The sequence below is a fragment of the Pristiophorus japonicus genome, chromosome 1 (assembly GCF_044704955.1).
Source record: "Pristiophorus japonicus isolate sPriJap1 chromosome 1, sPriJap1.hap1, whole genome shotgun sequence".
Classification (NCBI taxonomy): Eukaryota; Metazoa; Chordata; class Chondrichthyes; family Pristiophoridae; genus Pristiophorus; species Pristiophorus japonicus.
The window spans coordinates 480168785-480194646 of record NC_091977.1 but is presented as its reverse complement, the minus strand read 5'-3'; the positions used below and the strand labels follow the sequence as shown (position 1 = coordinate 480194646).

Below are 25862 nucleotides of genomic sequence, written 5' to 3'. Positions count from 1 at the left end.
TTTATCCATCATATTATGGAAATAACTCCTTTAATTCTTTTTCTCCTGTTCCTCCCAACATCTCCCTAAACACTCTTCCTCATCTCTGGCCTCTCACTCTGCTGAAATCAAGACTCATCACAACATCTTCTCATTCTTTCGCAGGACCTCAAAACTTTGGAGCTGATTACCTCTGGAGCTGATTACCTCCTTCAGTCATCCATTCCTCTTACAATCCATGGGTTATTTTTTAAACCTAAGCATGGTGTCATCAGATCAATACTCGATTTACCTTGGCCGCCTGTGCAGACTACCTCTTCACAACATCTTTAAGAGGGGTTCAACCAAAAGGCCAGCTCGTCCTTTCCCTCCACAAGTGCTAACTGACCTTGTGTATTTCCACAATTGTGTCAGTTTGGCTCAGTGGTAATGCACTATACTTTGTTCACTGCATCCCTCTCAGCTAACACTTCAGTACAGTATTGCAGGAATGCTGCACTGTTGGAGGTGCTGTCTTTCTGATGAGGCATTAACTGAGGCCTCATCTGCTTGCTCAGGTGGACATCAAATAGTTCCATGGAATTTTTTTAAAGAAAAGCAAGGGAGTTCTCATTGTGTTCTAGGCAACCTACTTATCCCTCAACCAATAACAGCAGCAAAAATAGATTAACTGGTCATTAATCTGTGAAATATTAGATGAAATAAACATAGTGAGAGAGGCAGTATTAAGGAGTTTAGCAGCTTTGAAAGTGGTTAAATCCCCAGGCCCGGATGAAATGTATCCTAGGCTGCTAAGCAAAGCTAAAGAGGAAATAGCAGAGGCTCTGACCAATCCTCAATTTCCAATCCTCTCTGGTGTGGTGCCAGAGGACTGCTAAGGTTGTATCTTTGTTTAAAAAGGGAGAAAGGTGTAGATCGAGTAATTACAGGCCAATCAGCCTAATCGCGGTGGTGTGAAAATTATTGGAAAAAATTCTGAGGGACAGGATAAATCTTCATTTAGAAAGACATGGATTAATCAAGGACAGTCAGCATGGATTTGTTAAGGGAAGGTCGTGTCTGACTAACTTGATTGAATTTTTTGAGGAGATAACAAAGAGGGTCAATGAGGGTAGTGTGTATGATATAGTGTATATCGATTTTAGCAAAGCTTTTGATAAGGTCCCACATGGCAGACTGGTCACGAATGTGAAAGCCTATGGGATCCAAGGCAAAGTGGCACGTTGGATCCAAAATTAGCTCAGAGGCAGGAAGCAAAGGATAATGGTTGATGGGTGTTTTTGTGACTGGAAGGCTGTTTTGTGTGGGGTCCCACAGGGCTCAGTACTAGGTCCCTTGCTTTTTGTAATATATATCAATGATTAACACTTGAATGTAGGGGGTATGATTAAAAAGTTTGCAGATGATACAAACACTTGCTGTGTGGTTGATAATGAAGAGGAAAGATGCAGACTGCAGGAAGCTATCAACGAACTGGTCAGGTGGGCAGAACAGTGGCAGATGGAACTCAATCTGGAGAAATGTGATGTAATGCATTTGGGGAGGGCTAACAAGACAAGGGAATACACATTAAATGGTAGGACACTGAGAAGTATAGAGGAACAAAGGGACCTTAGAGTGCATGTCCACAGATTCCTGAAGGTAGCAGACCAGGAATATAAGGTGGTTAAGAAGGCATACAGAATACTTGCCTTAATTAGCTGAGTCATAGAACACAAGAACAAGGAGGTTATGCTTGAACTATATAAAACACTATTTAGACCACAGCTAGAGTACTGCGAACAGTTCTGGTCACCACATTACAAGAAAGATGTGATTGCACTAGAGAGGGTACAGAGGAGATTTATGAGAATGGATTGGAGAATTTTAGCTATGAGGAAAGATTGGATAGGCTGGGATTGTTTTCTTTGGAACAGAGGAGGCTGAGGGGAGACCTTATTGATGTGTATAAAATTATGAGGGACCTAGATAGAATAGGAAGGACTTATTTCCCTTAGCAGAGGGGTCAACAACCAAGGGGCATAGATTTCAAGTAATTGGTTGGAGATTTAGAGGGGATTTGAGGGGAAAGTTTTTCAATAAGAGGGTGGTGGGGGTCTGGAACTCACTGCCTGAAAAGGTGGTAGAGGCAGAAATCCTCACCTCATTTAAAAAATACTTGGATGTGCACTTAAAGTGCCGTAACCGACAGGGCTACGGACCTAGAACTGGAAAGTGGGATTAGATTGAATAGCTCTTTGTCTGCCAGCGCGGACATGATGGGCCGAAATGTCCTCCTTCCATAAATTTCTATGATTCTATGTTATTGCTGTTTGTGGGAATTTGCTGAGCACAAACACTGGGGTAGATTTTGATTAGATGACCGACTGGCAGAGTACACTGGTCAGCCACTCGTTCCACCGGCGAAGTCACCCCGCCTAAATTTGAGGCTCTGGCGTCATTTACATTCACCAGGTGAGCTGCAAGGTGCCAAACAGACATCCTAATGCACCTCGCCGGATTCAGCAAAGGAAAACGGACCGGAGCTGCTGCCAAGGAGGTAAATCGCAGGGGTTGCGATTGCTGAGGCTGGGTGTCGAAGATCTGCCGCAGCCCAGATTATTTTAGTGGGCTCTGGAGGAGCACTCCTGCTCCCACAGAAATAATTCAAGACTTACCTTTGGTGGACCTTTTCTGTTGCATCTCCCATGGAACTAATCAGAGCTTGCACAGTTCTAAAATGGCGATCATGTACCTTATCGGACCCTGATTTATATATTAAAAGGAGCCTGTGTCGTATACTGTATCCCAAAATGTTATTTTATTAAATAAATATATTTCATTTGCATTGAATGAATAATAATAACATCATCAATAACTTGTATTGATTTAGCACCTTTAATATAGTAAAATGTCCCAAGGTGCTTCACAGGAGTATTAAGTCAAAAGATCTGACACCGAGCCACATAAGGATAAATTAGGGCAGGTTTAAGCAAAAGCTTGGTCAAAGAGGTAGGTTTTAAGGAGCGTCTTAAAGATGGAAAGAGAGGTAGAGAGGCGGAGAGGTTTAAGCAGGGAATTCCAGAGTTTAGGGCTAGGCAACTGAAGGCACGGCCACCAATGGTTGAGCGATTATAATAAGGGATGCTCACGAGGGCAGAATTCGAGGAGTGCAAATATATCAGGGTTGTGGGGCTGAAGGAGATTACTGAGATAGGGAGGGGCGAGGCCATGGAGGGATTTGAAAATAAGAATGAGAATTTTAAAATCGAGGTGTTGGGATGGGAGGATTATCATATGAGGAGGGATTGAGTAGACTAGGCCTATATTCTCTAGAGTTTAGAAGAATGAGAGGTGATCTCATTGAAACATACTCAATTCTTACGGGGCTCGACAGGATAGTTGCAGGGAGGAACGCTACCCCAGATGGCTGTGGAGGCTCAGTCTTTGAGTATATTCAAGACAGAGATAGATAGATTTTTGGATATTAAGGGAATCAAGGGATATAGGGATAGTGCAGGAAAGTGGAGTTGAGGTCGAAGATCAGCCATGATCTCATTGAATGGTGGAACAGGCTCGAGGGGCCGAATGGCCTACCCCTGGTCCTAATTCTTATGTTCTTAACCTGGAGCCGGTGTAGGTCAGCGAGCATAGGGGTGATGGGTGAACAGAACTTGGTGCAAGTTAGGACACAGGAAGCCGAGTTTTGGATGCCCTCAGGTTTACATAAGGAACAATGTGGGAGGAGTGCGTTAGAATAGTCAAATCTAGAGATAACAAAGGCATGGATGAGGGTTTCAGCAGCGGGTGAGCTAAGGCAAGGGCGGAGACGGGCGATGTTACAGAGGTGGAAATAGGCGGTTTTAGTTATGCTGCGGATATGTGGTTGGAAGCTCGATTCAGGGTCAAATATGACATCAAGATTGTGAACTGTGTGGTTCAACCTCAGAGGGATGGAATCAGTGGCTAGTGAACGGAGTTCGTGGTGGGGCTGAAAACAGTGGTGTCGGCCTTCCCAATATTTAATTGGACAAAATTTCTCCTCATCCAGAACTGGATGTCAAACAAGCAGTCTGACAATTTAGAGACCGTGAAGGGGTCGAGAGAAGTGGTAGAGCTGGGTGTCATCAGTGTACATGTGGAAAGTGACGCTATGTTGGAAGATGTTGGTAAGGTTCTTAATGAATACTTTGCATCTGTTTTCACAAAGGAAAGGGGCAATGCAGATACTGCTATTGAGGAGGAGTGTGATATTCTGGATGAAATAAATATAGTGAGAGAGGAAGTATTAAGGGGTTTAGCAGCTTTGAAAGTAGACAAGTCCCCAGGCCTGGATAAAATGCATCCCAGGCTGTTGAGCGAAGTAAAAGAGGAAATAGCATAATTTTCCAGTCCTCCTTGGATCTGGGCATGGTGCCGGAGGATTGGAGGACTGCTAATGTAGTACCCTTGTTTAAAAAGGGAGAAAGGGATAGGCCGAGTAATTACAGGCCTGTCAGCCTAACCTCAGTGGTGGGAAAATTATTGGAAAAAATCCTGAAAGACAGGAAAATCTACATTTGGAAAGGCAAGGATTAATTAGGGTCATTCAGCACGGATTTGTTAAGGGAAGATCGTGTTTGACTAACCTGATTGAATTTTTTGAGGAGGTAACCAAGAGAGTCGATGAGGGTAGTGTGTACGATGTAGTATATATGGACTTTAGCAAGGCCCCACATGGTAGACGGGTCAAGAAGGTTAAAGCCCATGGGATACAGGGTAAAGTGGCAAGTTGGATCCAAAATTGGCTTGGAGGTAGGAAGCAAAGGGTAATGGTTGATGGATGTTTTTGTGACTGGAAGGATGTTTCCAGTGGGGTTTCGCAGGGCTCAATACTGGGTCCCTTGCTTTTTGTGGTATATATCAACGATTTAGATTTTAATATAAGGAGTATGATTAAAAAGTTTGCAGACAATACTAAAATTGGCTGTGTGGTTGATAATGAAGAGGAAAGTCATTGGCTGCAGGAGGATATCAATCTACTGGTCAGGTGGGCAGAGCAGTGGCAAATTGAGTTTAAATCAGAGAAGTGTGAGGTGATGCACTTTAGGAGAGCTAATATGGAAAGGGTATACACATTAAGTGGTCGGCCACTTAATAGTGTAGATGAACAAAGGGACCTTGGAGTGCTTGTCCACAGATCCCTGAAAGTAGCAGGCCAGGTGGATAAGGTGGTTAAGAAGGCATACGGAATGCTTGCTTTTATTGGCTGAGGCATAGAATATAAAAGCAGGGAAGTTATGTTTATATTGTATAATACCTTGGTTAGGCCACAGCTGGAGTACTGCGTGCAGTTCTGGTCGCCTTATTATAGGAAGGACATGATTGCACTAGAGAGGGTGCAGAGGAGATTTACTAGGATGCTTCCTGGAATGGAGAATCTTAGTTATGAGGACAGATTTGATAGGCTGGGTTTGTTCTCATTGGAACAGAGGAGGTTGAGAGGAGACCTCATTGAGGTGTACAAAATATTGAGGAGCCTGGACATTGTCGATAGTAAGGGCCTATTTCCATTGGTGGAGAGGTTTATTACAAGGGGGCATAGTTTTAAGGTGGTTGGTGGAAGGTTTAGAGGGGATTTGAGGGGGGTGCTTCTTTATGCAGAGGGTTGTGGGGATCTGGAACTCGTTGTCTGGAAGAGTGGTGGATGCACTTTTAAGAGATGGTTGGATGAGCACTTAAAGTGCCGTAACCTGCAGGGTTACGGACCTAGAGCTGGTAATTGGGATTAGACTGGATGACCTTTTGTTGGACGGCGCAGATACAATGGTAAGTACTGCAGGGAATAGAATACGGCTAGGGCGATCTCCTAAACTACTTTCGATCGCCTGGATGGGTCAGAAAGGAATTTTCCCAGATTGTTTTCTCCCTAAATTGGCCTGGGTTTTTATCTGGTCTTTGAAGCTCCCAGGAGATCACATGGCTTCGGTTGGGGTGGAGTGAAGAATGTTTCAGTATAAGGAGTGTCGCAGTTGTGTGAGGCGGACTGGTTGGGCTGGGTGCTCTTTGCCTTTCCGTCATTGTTCATAGGTTTATATGTAATCTTTAGGGCCGCTGACCAGGGGCCGTGCGGCTCTTTGTCGGCCGGCGTGGACATGATGGGCCAAAATGGCCTCCTTCTGGAACTGTAAGTTTCAATGGGCCCAATTTTGGCAATGACTTGCATCAATTTTTTTGGACTAAGTTGTTTTTTCTGGCATAAGTTTAAAAAAAATCCATTTTCCCCCCAAAATTTGCTCCAAAGTAAGTAAGTTAGGTACGATTCTTTTTAGTGTTTTTTTCAAAAGAGTGTGTTCCCAGACACTTATGCCAGTTTTGGCCATTTATACCACTTTAGCCAGCTAAAACGTACTCCAAATCGACCTAGAGCAGCGTATGTGGCCAGCTCTGAAAAACATTGCGGGCAGTTAAGAATTCATAGAAACATACGGCGCAGGTTAGTACATTTAAAGCATCAAGACTTACAAAGTACTAAACAAACCACAAAAAGTAATAATCAATCAATCAATAGCAAATAAAAAATAAAGTCCTATCTTTATACCAGAATCAAGTTTTTTTTTAAAGTCCCATCGAAACACTCTTTCTTCCCCCCCCTCCACCCCCAAAACACTCTTTCTCTCTTCCCCCCCCACCCCCAAAACATTCTTTCTCTCTCCTCCCTCCCCGCCACCCCCCCCCCCCCACCACCCCCATCAAAACACTTTTTCTCCCCACCTCCCCCGCCCCCCCCCCCCCCCCCCCCCCCAGTCAAAACTCTCAAGCACAACCATCAATAAATAAAAAATAAAACTGAAGTCCTACCTCGGCCCGGGAAGTCAGCGGGCCAGCCAGCCGGTGGGGGAGGCCACTCGACTGGGGATAGGGTGCAGCGAAGATCGGGGCGTCCCTTTGGCTGGGGATAGGGACTGCGAGCATCGGGTCCTGCTCACAGCCCGCAGGACATGCTGGGAGGGCAGGAGCATACGCGCAGCTGCGGGCAGTGCTTTCTGCGTTGGCCTGTTGCTCCGCCCCCCACTTCACTAGCTACGCCACGCTGGGACACCGGAGAGCGGGCAGGATGGGGCCCATTTTTTACGGCGCCCGTTTCCAGCGCGCAAAGTCAGCGCATTTAAGGTAAGTGTACCGACAAAAGGGGTTGGGGAAAATTGGGCCCAATGTTTCTAAGCTTTGCTATACCGGTGGAGAGATTTGGCATTCAAACACTTGAAGGGCGTTAACTTGAGGTCATCATCATCATCAGAGGTACTGACCCACTCATCATCAGCATAGACAGTCTCTCGGGATCGAGGAAGACTTGCTTCCACTCTTAGCATGAATTCTTAGATGGCTGTACAGTCCAATACGAGAATCACAGTTTCTGTCACAGGTGGGACAGAAAGTCATTGAGGGAAAGGGTGGCCTGGTTTGCCGCACGCTCCTTCCGCTGCCTGCATTTGATTTCTGCACGCTCTCAGCGACGATACTTGAGGAGCTCAGCGCCCTCCCGAATGCACTTCCTCCACTTAGGGCGGTCTATGGTCAAGGACTCCCAGGTGTCAGTGGGGATGTCGCACTTTATCAGGGAGGCTTTGAGGGTGTCCTTGTAACATTTCCTCTGCCCGCCTTTGGCTCGTTTGTCGTGGACGAGTTCCAAGTAGAGCACTTGTTTTGGGAGTCTCGTGTCTGGCATGCGAACGTTGTGGCCTACCCAGCGGAGCTGATCAAGTGTGGTCAGTGCTTCAATGCTGGGATGTTGGCCTGGATGAGGACGCTAATGTTTGTGCGTCTGTCCTCCCCACTAGATACCTATTAAACATGCCAGAAAAAATTAGGGCTTGTCCATTCAAGTGTACATGAATTTCTAATGGCATGATAAGACTTAATTACTTCCAAACAACCTCCCTGGCACTTAAAAATTTACTTTTACAAGTGTGGAGTCTCATTCTTTCAGATTTTAATTATTGTTGGAGATTATTTGTTTTTTTTAATAAAATTTGTATTTAAATTCTCTCTCTCTCTCTCTCTCGTAACCTTATCTTTCTTTCCCTCTCTTTATTTTGCTTTCTGTACAGGATTTTACATTGAATTAAATATTATAACTTGCACTTCCTGGTTTATACTGCGTGTCTCAGTTGGGAATCTTCAATCCGATTGGTTGAAGAGACATGCTATTTGATTGCCCTGTTCACACAGGTCGACACCGCCCTAACAGAGTGTGCATGCTGAAACGACTCTCTAATTACTGTAAATTGCCGTGCAAAAGTCCACTAAATGTCTGTGGGCAGCTTCAAGCGTAATCAATGGCAAATGACATTAGTTCGCTGCTGACCGCAAAACCCTGGCCAATGGCCCGGAATCTGCTGGAGCAGAACATCGCGTGGTGCGCCCTGTTACTTAGACTTATCCCTGCACGCTTCAGCTCAAAATAGCTTTGCCCACCCACAAAGTTGCTGGAAGTGCGAGGGCAACAGGGCATTTGGGACCTTGGTGAATTGGAATGAGTGAATTCAATGTCAAATGAGTTACAGAAAGAGAAATAAAGAAAATGAAAGAATGATTGGATTAATAGAGAGAAAAAAGAGACAGAAAGGAGAAGTAAAAAAAAAAGAATAACATTTGATGTTTTTAAAATTTCTAACAACAAATCACTATCTGAAGGAATGAGACTCCAGACTTCTAATTGTTCACTTTTCATGGGCGAGAGAGGTTGATTGGGGGTTATCAACAATTATCACATTGTTAAAAGGGTACCTTGCGCTATTAATTACTACACTTAACTTTTTGTGGCGAGTTTAATGGGCAATTAATGTGCAAATACACAGCAACTTCACGAAAATCACAGGGTTGTTGAGAGTGAGATGCCCTTTTTGCAAAGCGAACAGTGTCGCAGCACAAATCAGCCAACAATTTGTGTCAATTCGCAATTCAAGAGGTATCTCTTCCTTGCTACAAGTTGGTGACCGATTTGCACATTAATAATGCTGTGCATCGTTCAGATGCTGTTATTTTTTCAGAAAATTCTGTGCCATTGTTTTTGCAGGTTAGTTTTGAATTTACCCTCCTTTAAGCGCAGATGGAAAGGTGCCAGGTTCGATCCCTGGTTTGTGCTGAGTTAGCTGAACTGTGCTGTTATAATGTTTTGAGCCTGCAGAACTCAATATGCGTTTGTCTCTTGATTCTTCAGCAGCGATCCATAGACTGGCTTAACGCTGACATCGTGTAAATGTATTAGAGCAGATGCTGGCAATTACAAGGAATTGGGTACAGTAGTGTAGTGCTTATGTTATTGGTTTAAGATTTTTTACATTTTTACTTCCCACCTGTTTTTTGGCAATTAAAATTCCCCCCAAGCATTCGACCACTGAGCCAAGGCTGACACTACCATACCCAAAAGTCTATTCCACATCGTAATCATTCCATTTGGGAAACATAGGAACATAGGAACGGGAGTTGGCCATTCAGTTAAATCATGGATGATCTGTATATTAACTCCATCTACCCGCCTTAGATCTGTAACCCTTAATGCACTTGCCTGACAAACATCTGTTAATCTCAGTTTTGAAATTGTCAATTGACCTTGTCTCAACAGCTTATTGGGCGAGAGTTCCAGATTTCCACGACCTTTGTATGAAGAAGTGCTTTCTGACCTCACCCATAAAAGGCCTAGCTCTAATTTTAAGATTATCCCCTTGTTCTGGACTCCCCCACCAGAGGAAATTGTTTCTCTCCATCTACCCTTTGATCATATTAAACACCTCAATAGGATGACCCTACTTAATCTTCCTTATTCAAGGGAATACAAGTCTAGTCTATGCAACATGTCCTCATAATTGAACCCTTTTAGCCCCGATATCATTCTATGAATCTGCACTGCACCCCTCTAAGGCCAATGTATCGTTCCTGAGGTGCGGTGCACAGAACTGAACAAAGTACTTCAGATGGAGTCTAACCAGAGGTCTGTACAGCTGTAACATATCTTTCACCCCTTTGTATTCCAGCCATCTTGAGATAAAGGCTAATATTCTATTGTCCACTGTCCACCAGCTTTTAGTGATTTCTGTACTTGGACCACTAAATCGCTCTGCTCTTCCACAGTTCAAAGTATCACAAAGTATTTACAGCACAGCAACAGGTCCATGCCGGTGTTTATGCTCCACATGAGCCTCATCTTCATCTAACCCTATCAACATGTCCTTCTATTCCTTTTCCCTCGTGTTTAGCTTCCCTTTGAATGCATCTATGCTATTCACCTCAACTACTCCTGTGGTAGCAAAGTCCACAATCTAACCACTCTGGGTAAAGAAGCTTCTCCTAAATTCTCTGTTGGATTTATTAGTGACTATCTTATATTTATGGCCCCTAATTCCGGTCTCGCCCTCCAGCAGAAACGTCTTCTCTACATCTACGTTATCAAACCCTTTCACAATCTTAAAGACCTCTCAGGACACCCCTCAGTCTTCTCTCGCCAAGAGAAAAGAGCTGCAGCCTGTTCAATCTTTCCTGATAGGTATAACCTCTCAGTTTTTGGTATCATTCTAGTCAATCTTTTTTGTACCTTCTCCGGTGCCTCTATATCCTTTTTATAATCTGGAAATCAGAACTGTTCACAGTGTTGTCTAACCAAGGTTCTATACAAGTTTAACATAACTTCTCAGCTTTTCAATTCTATCCCTCTAGAATTGAACCCATGTGCTTTGTTAAACAAAGAAATACTTGCATTTATATAGCGCCTTTCACATTCACCGGACGTCTCAAAGCGCTTTACAGCCAAAGAAGTACTTTTGGAGTGTAGTCACTGTTGTAATGTAGGAAACACAGCCGTCAATTTGTACACAGCAAGTTCCCAAAACAGCAATGTGATAATGACCAGCTAATCTGTTTTTGTTATGTTGATTGAGGGATAAATATTGACCAGGACACCGGGGATAACTCTCCTCTTTTTCAAAATAGTGCCTTGAGATCTTTTATGTCCACCTGAGAGAGCAGACAGGGCCTCATTTAATGTCTCATCCAAAAGACAGCACCTCCGACAGTGCTCCCTCAGCACTGCACCGGAGTGTCAGCAAAGATTTTTGTGCTTAAGTGCCTGGAGTGGGACTTGAACCCATAACCTTCTGACTCAAAGGCAAGGCCTTGTGCTATCCACTGAGCCACAGCTGACACAGTTTGCTTTTGTTATGGCCTTATTAACCTGCATCACTACTTTTAGTGATTTACGTATCTCTACCCACACATCGCTCTGTTCCTCTAACCCATTTAGACACTTAGGGATTGAAATTCAGTCCTGCTGTTTTTGAGGCGATGACACCGGCTGAGTGCTGATTTTAACACCAGGCGGTGGCTACTGCCTCAAACTGCAAAATTCAGTTTTGCTGGCCAAAGATGAGAGAGCAGTGTTAAAACTGGTGTTGCACACTCATCCTCAGGTGCCAATGGAGCGACATCTCAGGAAGTCTACCGAATTTCCTGATGGTAGGCTTTCCCTCACCCACACCCGCACTTCCTCACTGGTCCCATTTAAACCTGCATGATAAAAAAAAAATAAAGATAACCACTTACCTTGATCCCTGGACGCTAATGCCCCGGGATCCTCGATGTCCCACCACCTTTCCCAGGCTGTACGGATGCCTGCTGATAAGGCCATTGTACACATCTAATCTCGCAACGGTGGCGGCAAGGGGGCATTGTATGCTCGATGACATCACCACGTGGGTGGCGGCAGAGCGCACAGTGGTATGTCTTGGTACCGCCCCCACTGCCCAACTAAATTTACAGAGAGCCCAGGAACCCGGTATTTAGCCGCCCGTTAGCCGCCCCTCTCCGGCATTAATGGGTGGCGTTAGAAAGTGAATTTCGACCTCTTATTTTCCTTATTTTTCTGAACAAAATGTACTACCTCGCACTTATCTATATTGAAGTTCATTTGCCAATTACATGCCCATTCTGCACATTAATTAACGTTGTCCTGGATTTTGTCGCAGTCCTCCTCTGCATTAACTAAACCCCTCAATTTGGTGTCATCCGCAAATTTTGAAATTGTACTTCCGATTCCTGAGGCCAAATCGCTTATGTGAATACTGAACAACAGTGGTCCCAGCACAGATCCTTGTGGAACTTCCCACCATTTGCCAATCTGAGTAACTACCTTTATGCTTTCTGTTTTGTAGCCAGCTTGCTATCCATTGTGCTACTTGTCCTCTGACTCCACATGTACTGATCTTAGTCGTGAGTCCACTATGTAGTTTCTTATCAAAGGATTTTTGGAAATCCAAATATATTACATCTATTGCATTACCCTTATCTACCCTTTCTGTTACTTCTTCAAAAAATTCAATAAGGTTGGTCAAACATGACCTTCCCTTTTGGAATCCATGCTGACTATTATATTTTCAGTTTCTAGATGTTATATCTTTTGAGTAAGGATTCCATTATCTTTCCTACCACCGACATTAAGCTAATTAGTCTACAGTTCCCTGGACTTTTTCTATCTCCCTTTTTATATATCGGAATCATATTAGCTGAGGCCTCAGTGCAGATCCCTGGGGCTCACCACTAGTCACATCCTGCCAATTTGAGTGCATACCCATTATCACTACTCTCTGTCTCCTACCTCCTAAATGATTTCCTATCCAAGCCAATAGGTTGCCTCTAATTCCATGCGCTCTCATTTCTGTTCCTAGCTTCTCTCCATTTTGAAAATGCTCTGATCTATCTATCTTCGGTCCAAAGTGGGTAATCTCACACTTTCCTACAGTGAGCTCCATCTACCACAGTTTTGCCCACTCATTTAATCTATCAATGTTCCTTTGCAACTTTCTGCTGCCATCTACACTATTTACTATGCTACCTAACTTAGTGTTGTCACCAAACTTGGATATATGGCTTGCTATTACTTCATCCAAGTCATTTACAAATATAGTGAAAAGCTGAGGCGCCAGTGCAGATCCCTGCAGGATACCACTAGTTAAATCCTGCCAATTTGAGTACATAGCCATTATCTCTACTCTTTGTCTCCTACCTCCTAAATAATTTTCTATCTAAGCCAATAGGTTGCTCCCAATTCCATGTGCTCTCATTTTAACTAGCTGTTGCTTATGTGGAACCTTGACGAATGCCTTCTGGAAGTCCATATGAATAACAACATGAATAACATTATCTAACATGTTGTTACCTTCTCAAAAATATTCAACCAGATTTGTTAGGTGTGACTTAACCCTTTACAAATCCATACTGGCTCTCTCTGATCAGCTCATATTTGTCCAAATGCTCAGTCACTCTGTCCCTAATAACAGATTCTAGTAATTTTCCCATAGCTGACATCAGACTAATAGGCTTATTATTTCTTAGTTTATCTCTTCTACCTTTCTTAAATAATGGAGTGATATTGGCAGTTTTCCAATAAAAGGGGACAATTCCTGAATCGAGCGAACTTTGGAAGATCATTACTAATGCATCAGCAATTTCCTCACCTACTTCTTTTAATACCCGGGGGTAGAAACCATCGGGCCCTGGAGATTTAGCTATCTTTAATCTCAGTAATTTCTCCATTACCATTTTTTAAAAACTTATATTGAATCTAGTTAGTTCCTCCCCATGATTTATTTTATTGTTTCTTATATCTCTGGTACTTTATCCTCATCTTCTACTGTGAAGAATTAGGGATAAATTGTTCTTTTAGCGGTTTGAATCTGTGATCCTTTGTCTTATTGTCAGTTTAAATAGTCTTCTGTGCCATTTAATATCCCATGCCAGTCATCTCAGTCTGCCGTGTTTTTTTAAATCTAGGATAAAATCTTCTTGCACCTCTATTCTGTGAACTGCAAACACCTGGCCTCTGTGACGATGGATGAGCAAGTGTCCACAATGTGCATCGTTGAAGAGTTCGTGGTGCTGGGCACCGAGCAGTGCTCACTGCATGTCCGGGACCTTCAGAGGTAAGGTGCTCCAGGCTTCCACTTCATCGTGTGCGGCACAAAGGAGCGATCATCATCTCACTGGACCTTGGGGGAGGGTGACATCTTGGAGAAATGTCACCAACTCAAATAATTTTTTTTCCAATACATTTATTGCCGCCCCATGGCTCAGTGGGTAAAGGCTCCGTGAGGTGTGCTACTGAGCCATACAGATGAAGGTTGTCCCAAGTTTGATTCCTAGTCAGTGCTGCGTTCTAGCTAAACTAGAACCATAGAATGGTTACAGCACAGAAGGAAGCCATTTGGCCTGTTGAGCCAGTGCCGGCTCTCTGCAAGAGCAATTCAGCTAGTCCCACTCCCCAGCCCTTTCCATATAGCCCTGCAAAAAAATTTCCTTCGGGTACTTATCCAATTCCCTTTTGAAAGCCACGATTGAGTCTGCCTCCACCACCCTTTCAGGCATTGCATTCCAGATCCTAACCATTCACTGTATAAAAAAGTTGTTCCTCATGTCGCCTTTGGTTCTTTTGCCAGTTACACTGAGAATGCTGATGGGACAGTGTAGAGGTTTCTCACCCATGCTGTTCCTGCTCTGGGACTGTTTAATGGGACTGTGTACAAGAAGCTTTACTCTGTACCGCGACCCATGTTGTACCTGAACTGGGAGTGTTTGATGGGACTGTGTAGAGGGAGCTTTACTCTCCATCTAACCCACATTGTACCTGAACTGGGAGTGTTTGATGGGACTGCGTAGAGGAAGCTTTACTCTGTATCTAACCCACATTGTACCTGCCCTGGGAGTGTGTGATGGGAAAGTGTAGAGGGAGCTTTACTCTTTATTTAATGTATTACAAGTTTGGCCCAATTATTTCACTCCATTGTCAGCCTGGTGAGCATCCTGAATATTTTTTTCACAATGACTTTCCGTACACTGATGTCAGGAGACTCACTTTTTCACAGATCTCATGAACTGACCCCAGACTCTCCAGCTCCGCTTTTGGTCTGTGTATGGCACCAGGTGGAAAAGTAAACAAGAGAGCAATGCCACTAAGCTGGTGCTGAAATGAGGGCACGAAAGATCTATTGACCTTTAAGCAGCGCAGATTTGCCTGAATAATACAGGGGCTTAAAGGGTTAAATTATGAGGACAGGTCGCATAAACGTGGCTTGTATTCCCTTGTTTGGAAGGTTGAATGGTGATCTAGTCAAGGTGATTAAAACGATAAAGGGATGTGAGAGTGTAGAAACAGCGACACTAATTCCTCTGGTGGGGGAATTCAGAACAAGAGGGCACAATTTTTAAATTAGAGCTAGGCCATTTAGGAAATCAGGAAGTACTTTTTCACACAAAGGGTAGTGGACATCTGTAATTCTCTCCGTCAAAGGGCTGTGGATGCTGGGTCAATTGAAACTTTCAAATTGAGTTTGATAGACTTTTGTTAGGTAAGGGTATCAAGGGATTTGAACCAAAGGTGGGTAAATGGAATAAAAACAGAAAATGCTAGAAATACTCAGCAGGTCAGGCAGCATCTGTGGAGAGAGAAACAAAGTTAAGGTTTCAAGTCAATGACCTTCCGTCAGAAGAAAGGTCATCGACCTGAAACGTTAACTCTGTTTCTTTCTGCACAAATGCTGCCTGACCTGCTGAGTATTTCCAGCATTTTCTGTTTTTATTTCATCTTTCAAGCATCCCCGGAGTATTTTACTTTTATATAGGTGGGTAAATGGAGTTAAGGTACAGATCAGCTGATGAAATAGACTTGAAGGGTTGAATTGCCTACTCCTGTTCCCAAGTGCTGTGATACGTGATACAGAAACAAGTTGACCATTGTTGTGTACTGACCTGTTACTTCATTGCTTTTTTTTTCAGTTTGAAGAGTGCAATGCAGCCACTGATCATGAAGGTTCCCATTCACTGTGTCTCTGTTACCAAAGATAACAGCCATATTCTAGTAGGATTGAACGATGGAAAACTGATTGTGGTGGCATCAGGAAAACCCTCTGAGGTAAACCCCACAGTGAAGAAGGCCCAGGAAGCTGGGTGGGATAACAGTAATTACACAACCACTTGCATTTGTATAGCGCTTTTTATGGAGGAAAACGTCTCATGGCCCTTGATTGAAGCATAAAAATTAACATCAAGCCAAAGAAGAAATTAGGAGGGGTGATTGAAAGCTTGGTCAAAGAAGTAGGTTTGAAAGAGGGTCTTAAAGGAGGAGAGATGGAAACATCTCAACTTCATACGTGCCAGTTTGGATCAGTCGGTTCAAGACACACTCCAGAGACTTGAGCACATAATCTAGGCTAACTTTCAGGTGCAGAATTTGCATGTTGTAGGTTTGAAGAGCAGCAAGTTATTCCAGCCACTGTTTATCCAGCCACCAACACCACCAAACCAGAATAACAGGCTGTTTATCTAATTTTCTGTTCATGGGATCTTTCTGTGTACAAATTGACGGCTGTGTTTGGCTATATAACAAAAATGACCATATCTCCAAAAGTAATGCATTGACTGAGAAGCGTTTCGGACGTCCAAAGCAGATGAAAGGCCCTATATAAATGTAAGCCTTTTGTGGTGGTTACAGGGAACTGGATGGTCTAGTTAGTCAAAACGTTGTTCATTTACACCTCTGGGACCTGGTTTGAATGCAGCTCAGATTAATAGAATGGCAGTGTCCCATCTCTGCTCCCTTCCATTTTCCACACATGCCATGCCTCTCAGCATAGTACACAAACTGACTCTGTTCTCCCGCCAAATGCTGTGAATGCTATGTCAATTAAAATTTTCAAGACTTAAATCAATAGATGTTTTTGTTAGGTAACCATAGCAATGGATCTGAAGTAAAAGCAGATAAATGGAATTGAGGTACAGATGACCCAGAATCTAATTAAACGGCGGAACAGGCCTGAGGGGCTGATTGGTCTACTCCTGTTAAATTCCAGTTAGTGTTTGATTTCATGATATGGATTCAAACCCACTAGGCACTAGATTGAAATTTTTCTCTTGGAGATGGGGGTTAAGATGATTTGTCAATCTGGGATTGTATTCAAGTTCAGGACCAGAGTTAAAAGGACAGTGTTCCAATCAATTACGTTACCCAGCTCTCCACAAGCCCTTTGAAAAAAGCTCCCAAAAACATCCAATGAAAGTTTAGTACTTTCTAGGAACAAGACAGTCCAGGTTTAAACCTTGGTCTTTGCTGAGTTAGGTGCTGTCTGCCAAGGCAGAGTGCTCTATTAGTGACCTTAACACCATGACTTAGAGAGGAAACTTCAGCCAGGACTCCTGCTGACCCTGCTGAAAAGTGAAGCTCATATTTGGGTAACGATACAATCGGGCTCGGCTACGGTGCCCTCCACGGTCCAACAACCTAACGGTGCTCAATGTGTAGGGTCACACATCAAGAACGGTCACATGGGCAAGGTACGCTATGTTCACGGACTCTCAACTCAACAACAGTCAGCACCTTCAGGAGAGGAGGGAAGGGGAGAGGATATAGACAGTTGGTAGCTGCACCTTTATTTTCATCCGTGCGTTTGTTTCAGATGCGGTCGGGCCAATTCTCCAGGCGGCTGTGGGGTTCCACCAGGCGCATTTCCCAAGTGTCATCTGGAGAAACAGAGTACAACAAGACAGATACGAGCACAAAGTAGAACTCGCTCATGACGGGCCGCATTTCACCGAGAACCCACCTACTGTTACAATCTGCAAAAAAAATATTTTCTATTTATTTAAAAAGGAAAAAAAAATGAAAACACAGCAAAGCTGGCAGCAAGAAAAAGCAGAATGCTATGCTTCTTCGTCCATGTGTGACGAGCTGCTTTCACCAACCAAAGCGCCTGCTCGGAACCAAAGGATTTAAAGGGTTGAATGTTTACAACAAAAATGGAAAAGGGATCAGATGCCTTAATAATGCGTGAATCTTTCAAATCTTTTTGTAGAGAATTGCCAATCTTCGACAACAATCTTCTCTCTGCACAGTGCGAACTACTGAATCATGTAGAATGTTGTGATGTTATGAGGGAGTGAAGAGGTTAATAACTCTGAGTTGTGGGGATTTTTTGTAGGGCAGGACATTTTTTTAACAATTGGTCTGAATCTTCATCTTTTCTATTTTTTTGTCACAGTTACATATTGGGAACATTATAATGCTGTAACAGCTGGTTTATAAGTCACCTACTAACAGCTGGTGTATATGTCATCCATTTTCCTACTTTAAATCTCTCATATGTGCAGATTTACTGTATCTGTTGATGCTGAGGAGAATGTGACTTACTGTTCGATCAAGGACTTTGAAACTCGGAGCCCACTCAGGCTCCCCTCTCCAATTTATACAATTGAGTATTGGATTGAAAGGTTTTGCTGCAAAGGGATCCAGTGCAATGATAATGTTGTTCTTGTCCCTAGGTGCAGTTTGCTCTTTTAGTAAGTATAAGAGCTAGTGCCATGCTTCCAGAAGGGAGCACCACACCTCGGCAGCACATGACAGGAAGCTGTGGACTGTGATTTTCCTTCAGTTTATATTGCAATCGTGCTGTGTGCCCGTGATCTACCATCATACACCAGTCTCTCCTAGAAGGGTCGGAATTATCTCCATTATCCTCGGTCAGTTTATTTTTCATACAGCACGATAGCCAGAGATGGATCAACATTACTGCAACAGTGCCTTCCCCAATCTTATGATCTGGGAGGCAATTCTTCTCTCCCATCTGGTCTCCAACTTCTCTCTGTTGCAACTTTTCCTATATCTTTCCCTACTTTAAAGAAGACCTCCTTTCCTTTGAACCTTCCAAGCTCTAAACTCACATTCGTCTCCCTTTCATTCTTAATGTGTTTAAATCGAGGCTGGAGTCACTGACTCCTACTTGTTACCCAATTCTTTTCCTCCAAGATTGCAGAACTGTGAAAGTCCTGACTTGCCATTCCTCCTGCAATCTACATACTTTTAAAACCAAAGCTTGCAATCACCTAATCATAATTTCTTGACTTACTTATCTTCCTTTGCACTATTCTCAATCTTACTATAAAACCTTAGACCTTCATTTTCAGTTCTCAATAATAGAGAATTAAGTTGACTCCTTGAACCCAACAATGGATCTGAAAATTTTGAAACGGCTGTCTGACTGGTTTCAGAATCTAGATTGAATGTTTGTTGGGGGATGATGCAAGTCACCCAAGACTAAATACAATTAAGCCGGGCATCTGCATTTGGAGTGTGACAGTTGGTGTTTGTCCTCTTAGACAGTAGGGGAAGAGGGGTGTAGAGTCAGCCAGGGTTCCCTCTCTTGATCACTATACAGTTACATTTGGATGGGATTGAGCAGGGCCTTGTGGTTAAACAACATCCTGACACTCAGTGTCTGGGCTCAGATGCAACGAATGGGCATTTGGGTGAAATTACAGAGTCATGAGATCCTGGCATGAATCCGCATCTTCAGGAAAGAAATGGAAAGGTAAAAGAAACTAGATGTTGGAAGATCAGAGAATGAATAATAACCACTTCATTTGGTTATAGGCCATTTTAATATATTCTACTTTTAACATTGACTTGGTTGTAAACTTGGGATACTGCTGCAATAGAAGTGGGGAATTGTTCATCAGTCATCGATGTGGACGAGGTTCTTTTAATTTCTCATAGGATTAAGCTGTTAATATGGCACATTTTCATTCCCTGCCTCCACCTCAACACTCTCGTGGTTCAACAAACCTTAATTGCTTAATACTGGAGGGCTCAACTGTAGTTCCTGATTATTGGTATGTGGTTGGGGGGAATAATTAGTTGGGAAACTCCCTGGTTTCCTCATGTCACTTCCCTATAGCAAAACTTTGCTTTGAAATTCATCAAAAATGTTTCATTTGTTTTTCTTTAATCGATGTTTAGGCCTGTTATGCCATTGATTTTAAAGTGTATTTTGAGGATAATGGATCTTTTAAAATAATTTTGATAGAATGTCCCAACCACTTCAATTTTAAACAATTAGATTTGTGGGGAAACAGTTATAGGTCCACACATTATTCAGTTCCAAGGCTTCTTCAGCTGCACCTCCCAAATCTGGGATCTTCCACACCTAGAAGTACAAGGGCAGCATATGCATGGGAACATCATCACCTCCAAGTTCCCCTCCAAATCACATACCATACTGACTTGGACATATATCACCGTTCCTTCATCGTCGCTGGGTCAAAAACTTTAATGTGGAGTACTTTAACCGCACAGACTGGATTGGTTCAAAAAGGAGGCCCACCAACATCTCGTCAGGGCAACTAAGGATCGGCAATAAATGCCGGCATGCCAACGATGCCCACAGCCTGTGAATAATTTTTTTTAAACAGTTAAAATATTTGGCCTTGGGAGGGGCATGTGGCCTTGGCCCAGCAAAGAGGAACAGCAATGTGGGTATTGTGATTTGTAGTGGGCGATACATGTGCATTGAATAACAGACTAGTCTCTCTGTTTGACCAAAGAAGACTTAACTGTGAATATTTCATGTAAAAGTTATTCCAGTGAGGCTCCCCCTTTTGAGGCCTCAAGTGCTCAATGTGAGTCTGAGCCACACAGACCAGGAAGGTCACAGTTTTAATCCTTGATCTGTGCCAAGTAGACAGATCTCAGTTTGGGCAGTGGTGTAGGCACCAAAATTGGCCTCAACAACCTTGGGCAAAGGGGGGATGGTGGGTAAATCAGAGAGCATTTCTCTTCCTCTAGCCAGTGACTCCAGTTGGAATCACGCATGTCTGAACATTGATGGGGATGAATTGGGCTTGGCTTCTATGATCATCGGATGAGATGTTGGAGGACTGCTGACACCTCAGTGTGAGTTGTTGCTTCTGGTTAGGAGAAAAGCCCTACCTGGATTTTTAGGTATTAAAATTTCCAAATTAGTGAATCTACCAACAGCACTGGCTCCAAGTCTTGCGGTCTTGAAATTCAGCCTGCACTCATTACAGGTGGCTGCTACAGCCACTTAATAAAAGGCCATGACCAATTTAGCCATGGCCTAAACTCCTGTCGAGATCAGGTGCAGGCCACTGCCCTACTAAATTGGTTATTGTCATGCCCGTTAGACACACAAAACAGGTGCAACAATGTCACATTTGGATCCCAGTGTCACAAATACACATAGTGATGGGAGGGTATTATTGGGCCGAAAGTACAAGAGAGATGAACTAATAACAGTAGAATACAGCTAAATATCCATGGGCTGCTCATCCTAACAAAGTTCATGGGAGGTCCTTCATTTACGCCGAGCCACCCCCCCCCCCCCCCCCCGATGAATGTTTGTACACTCAGTTTCTAGTGCATACACCTGTCCTAGGGAACCGAAAATCCCAAGCGAAGTCGACTTTTGAGAGGGAGCCTCAAAGAAACATTCAGCTGCCCATTGACTCCCAACCCTTTGTAAGGAGGCCAAAATAATTGCTAAAATGTAAAAAAAATATTTGGAGATGTGGACTGTGTCCCAGGCCTAAAACCCATGGTGGGTCCCAGAACCACCATTCTCAAGTACGGTACACCACCATCCTCTGGGCATCAGCTGCCAATCCCCAGCTCTCTGTTTCCCAGGTAAGGGATGTGGGAATTCCCGGCATTGGAAATCCCTGCTCCTACTTCATCTCCCTTCTTTATGTAGAAGCTCCATCACCAACAAAGGCTGCAGGTCCTAGCATCTCCTGGTCCCGACCTAATTTGTGGCCGTTCCTCCACACTCCTGGCAGAGTTTTCATGGGAATGTGTCCAACAGGCCTGTGGATTTTTGGGCCTACAGTTGGGAAAACAGTGTGCTGGATGGGAGCAGTCACTGTGCCCAACAATCCCAACTTGTGTGCACTTTTGGGTTCAGTCACTTCTCCCAGCCAAGACCCTGCCTATTCTGACTGACGTTCCAATAACGTTGATCCAGCTCTTTATTAACAACAGGCTCAGTAAAAGCTGAGCTCGGGAGAGGGGAACAACTAACCAGGTTTCCGCACCTGATCATTATCCAGTCATTGCTGCCAGATGTGCACAGGTGTTATCTTAAAATAAGGGAACATCAGTTTCAAACTTACTGCTGGCAGATGAATACTGTGTTTTGTTGTTGCATAAACCTTTAATGTATATGTGGATAGAACTGCTTAGGCTTGTCGGAGACCTGAGAGGAAATGAACATGATTGTCGGAAAAGGCTAGAAATTTGTTATAAGATTTGTCGCTGTGTGTCTGAGCACTTTGATTCATACAAAAATAGTTGATTCTATGTGGATCTGTGCTTTGTGTAGCAGATTTTTTTAAAGGGGTTTTGACAATGGAGAGCAGTTAAGCTTTCAACAGTTGTGTCCTGCACTATGGATCTTAGCCCTTCATCTAGGCTCCTCAGCAATAAAAGTAGCAACGGTTGATTCAGAGAGTAAGATCCTTATAGACATTGTGCTCAATCTCCTCCAATTTCTGAGCCACAGAGAACCGGCGTTTGCCCCTCATCAGCAACAAGTTTGTTCATCTCAGCTGAGGTTCGCAGTTGAGGGAATCACTACCATTGGCTTCAGTGTTCCTGGATTGGGAGTAGGGAGGGGAATCAGTCATGATTACTACTCCTGATCATTGCTCACTGACTATTGGTGCAAAGCGTCCTTACATATGTGGACACTGGGCTCTGATGTCCCTCACAGGATCTAGTATCAGTATCTAGTCTTGGACATGATATAATGGCCACCTTGAGCAATGTTCTCATAGAGCTGACATTAGTCAAGGGACTATAATACCAGTGAGAGACAGGAGAACAACAGGATGGGGTGGGTGGTATGCATAAAATTTGGTACAAAAGTTGTCAGTTTTAAGATTGGGGGCGGGGGAGGGTAGTCTTTTATCTTAACAGCTGTGAACATCAAGGCACGTAGCTGTAGGTAATTTTTCTGTCAGCATTTGTTTTGAAATGAGGTAAAATCAATAAGCCAATACAGAGACTGCTTTGATTAGAAGTTTATCTTTTTTTAAAAAAAACGAACGCCTGCCTTTGTGTTTATTCCACTGCCCGATCGCAGAGTAGCTGTTTTGATGAGTTTATTCCCATAGACATTGAGCTTTTTTTGAATCTCAATGAATCTATGTACAGGTGAAAATTGTTTCTTTACTTTCTTTTGTCTGTCTATGTGTGTGTGTGTGTGTGCGCGTGTATGTATATAAGCGGATTATATTAAAAAAAGGGAAAAATGCCTTAAATGTAAAAAAAAATCAATGGCTTTTTACTGAATTGTGTTTGTTCTCTTACTGCTTGTGGTGTATATGACTTGAACTTTTGCTTTGAAAAACACTGAAAATGGAAAACCTTTTTATATTTATATATATATATAATGCCTCTGTTTTGATTGTCTCTGTACACATTGAGGAGTTACCTTGCTGAGTTTTAAGGTCACACTTTTTCTGAAAAGATTGCTACAGTTTTCACTTCTCACAATCTCACTTATTTTCTTCCTCCGATTTCTCATTTTCTGGATTTCTGTTCCTCTTTAATTCTCATTTATTATTATTACTATTCTAGTTACCCCTGTCTCTTTTCCTTCTGGTCTATTTTTAAAGCATGGGAAATATGCAGAATAAAAATGTTCTAACTTTTTAAAAAATACAGTCAGGTCTGAGAAATTACAGTCTAACTCTGCCCTTATGCATAAAGCAGTACCTGCTCAAGCATATTGGGTATGGTAGTACAATGGTTATGTAACTGGACTGAGAATCCAGAGGCCTGATATGACAATCCAGCAAAAGCTCCATTCAAATCCCATCATGGCAATTTGAGAATTTTAATTAAAAATTTTTTTAAAGCTGGTATCAGTAAAAGTGACCATGAAGCTGTCCAATTGCTGTAAAAATCCAACTGGTTCACTTATGTCCTTCATAGAAGGAAATTTTGACACATGATCAAACCCAATCTACCCTAGACATACCTTACTCCATACTGTATTGCCCACAGAACCATATCACAACTTAAATGAGTGCATCAGCTCAGAGTGAGAAAACAAGAGTTTGGTAAGTGGGAAAGTCTTCAGGGTTAATCTCTTTTATACCATTTTGAGACTGGTGGCAATTGCTAGTAGCCTCTAAGTAAAATTAACAGTTAAATATTTAGGATTATTTCAGGCTGAAGTCGAGACAAACTAGCTAGCTAGCGCTCTCATCATCATTGGCAGTCCCTCGGAATCGAGGGAGACTTGCTTCCACTCCTGAACTGAGTTCTTTGGTCGCTGAACAATCCTCTGCGAGAGTCACAGACTCTCACAGGTGGGACAGATAGTCGTTGAGAGAAGGGGTGGGTGGGACTGGTTTGCCGCACGCTCTTTCCGCTGTCTGCGCTTGATTTCTGCATGCTCTCGCCATTGAGACTCGAGATGCTCAGCGCCCTCTCGGATGCACTTTCTCCACTTAGGGTAGTCTTGGACCAGGGTCTCCCAGGTGTCAGTGGGGATGTCGCATTTTATCAGGGAGGCTCTGAGGATGTCCTTGTAGCCTTTCCGCTGCCCACCTTTGGTTCGTTTGCCATGAAGGAGCTCCTAGTAGAGCACTTGCTTTGGGAGTCTCGTGTCTGGCATGCGGACTATGTGGCCTGCCCAGCGGAGCTGATCGAGTGTGGTCAGTGCTTCAATGCTGGGAATGTTAGCCTGAATGAGGACACTGATGTTGGTGTGCCTGTCTTCCCAGGGGATTTGTAGGATCTTGCAGAGACATTGTTGGTGATATTTCTCCAGCAACTTGAGGTGTCTGCTGTACATGGTCCATGTCTCTGAGCCATACAGGAGGGCAGGTATTACTACAGCCCTGTAACCATGAACTTAGTGGCAGTTTTGAGGGCCTGGTCTTCAAACACTCTTTTCCTCAGGCGGCCGAAGGCTGCACTGGAGGCGGTGTTGGATCTTGTCGTCGATGCCTGCTCTTGTTGATAGGAGGCTCCCAAGATATGGGAAGTGGTCCACAGTGTGCAGGGATGCGCCGTGGATCTTGATGACTGGGGTGCAGTGCTGTGCGGTGAAGACAGGCTGGTGGAGGACCTTTGTCTTACAGATGGTTAGCCTAAGTTCCATGCTTTCATACGCCTCAGTAAATATGTTGACTATGTCCTGGAGTGCAGCCTCTGTATGTGCGCAGACACAGACGTCGTCTGCATACTGTAGCTCGACGGCAGAGATTGGGGTGGTCTTGGATCTGGCCTGGAGACAGCGCAGGTTGAACAGGTTCCCACTGGTTCTGTAGTTTAGTTCCATTCCAGCGGGGAATTTGTTGACTGTGAGGTGGAGCATGGCGGCGAGAAAGATTGAGAAGAGGGTTGGGGCGATGAAGCAGCCCTGTTTGACACCGATCCGGATGTGGATTGGGTCTGTGATAGATCCGTTGATAAGGATCACGGCCTGCAGGCGGAGGATGGTGCTGAACTTTTGGGGCCATCCAAAACGGAGGAGGACACTTCATAGACCCTCGCGGTTGACAGTGTCAAAGGCCTTTGTAAAGTCGAAGAAGGCCATGTAAAAGGGCTGGCGCTGTTATCTGCATTTTTCCTGCAGCTGTTGTGCTGCAAAAATCATGTCCGTTGTGCCCCATAGGGGACAAAATCCACACTGTGACTCCGGGAGGAGCTCCTCGGCCACAAGAAGAAGACAGTTGAGGAGGACTCGAGCGACGACTTTCCCAGTGGCTGATAGGGAGATTGCTCTGCAGTTGCCGCAGTCAGACTTGTCCCCTTTTTTAAAGATGGTCACGATTACTGCATCTCTCAGATCCCCGGCATGCTCTCCTCCCTCCAGATGAGAGCGATGAGGTTGTGTATTCGTGCCAGCAGTGCCTCTCTGCCATACTTCAGTGCTGCAGCAGGGATTCCATCCGCACCCGTAGCCTTGTTGTTTTTAAGCTGACTTATGGCTTTTTCTACCTCATGCAGTGTTGGGGTCTCACTGAGGTGGTGGCGGGTAAATGCTGTGGGATGGAGTCGAGAACACTCGAGTCAAAGG

The 25862-nt window shown here is 43.8% G+C and overlaps 1 protein-coding gene across 2 annotated transcripts in view; it reads left to right on the top strand.

Annotated features, from left to right (window-relative positions):
* The window catches only part of nbeal2 (neurobeachin-like 2), a 333823-nt gene extending 310640 nt beyond the window's left edge, over positions 1 to 23183 (top strand). For both annotated transcript variants that reach the window (XM_070894760.1, XM_070894755.1), the window contains 3 exons: positions 13762 to 13910; positions 15760 to 15895; positions 17436 to 23183. In XM_070894760.1, coding sequence (XP_070750861.1) covers positions 13762 to 13910; positions 15760 to 15895; positions 17436 to 17543 — 393 coding nt within the window. In that variant the 3' untranslated portion in view covers positions 17544 to 23183. The remainder of the gene's footprint in view (positions 1 to 13761; positions 13911 to 15759; positions 15896 to 17435) is intronic.
* Positions 23184 to 25862: the final 2679 nt, after the last annotated feature.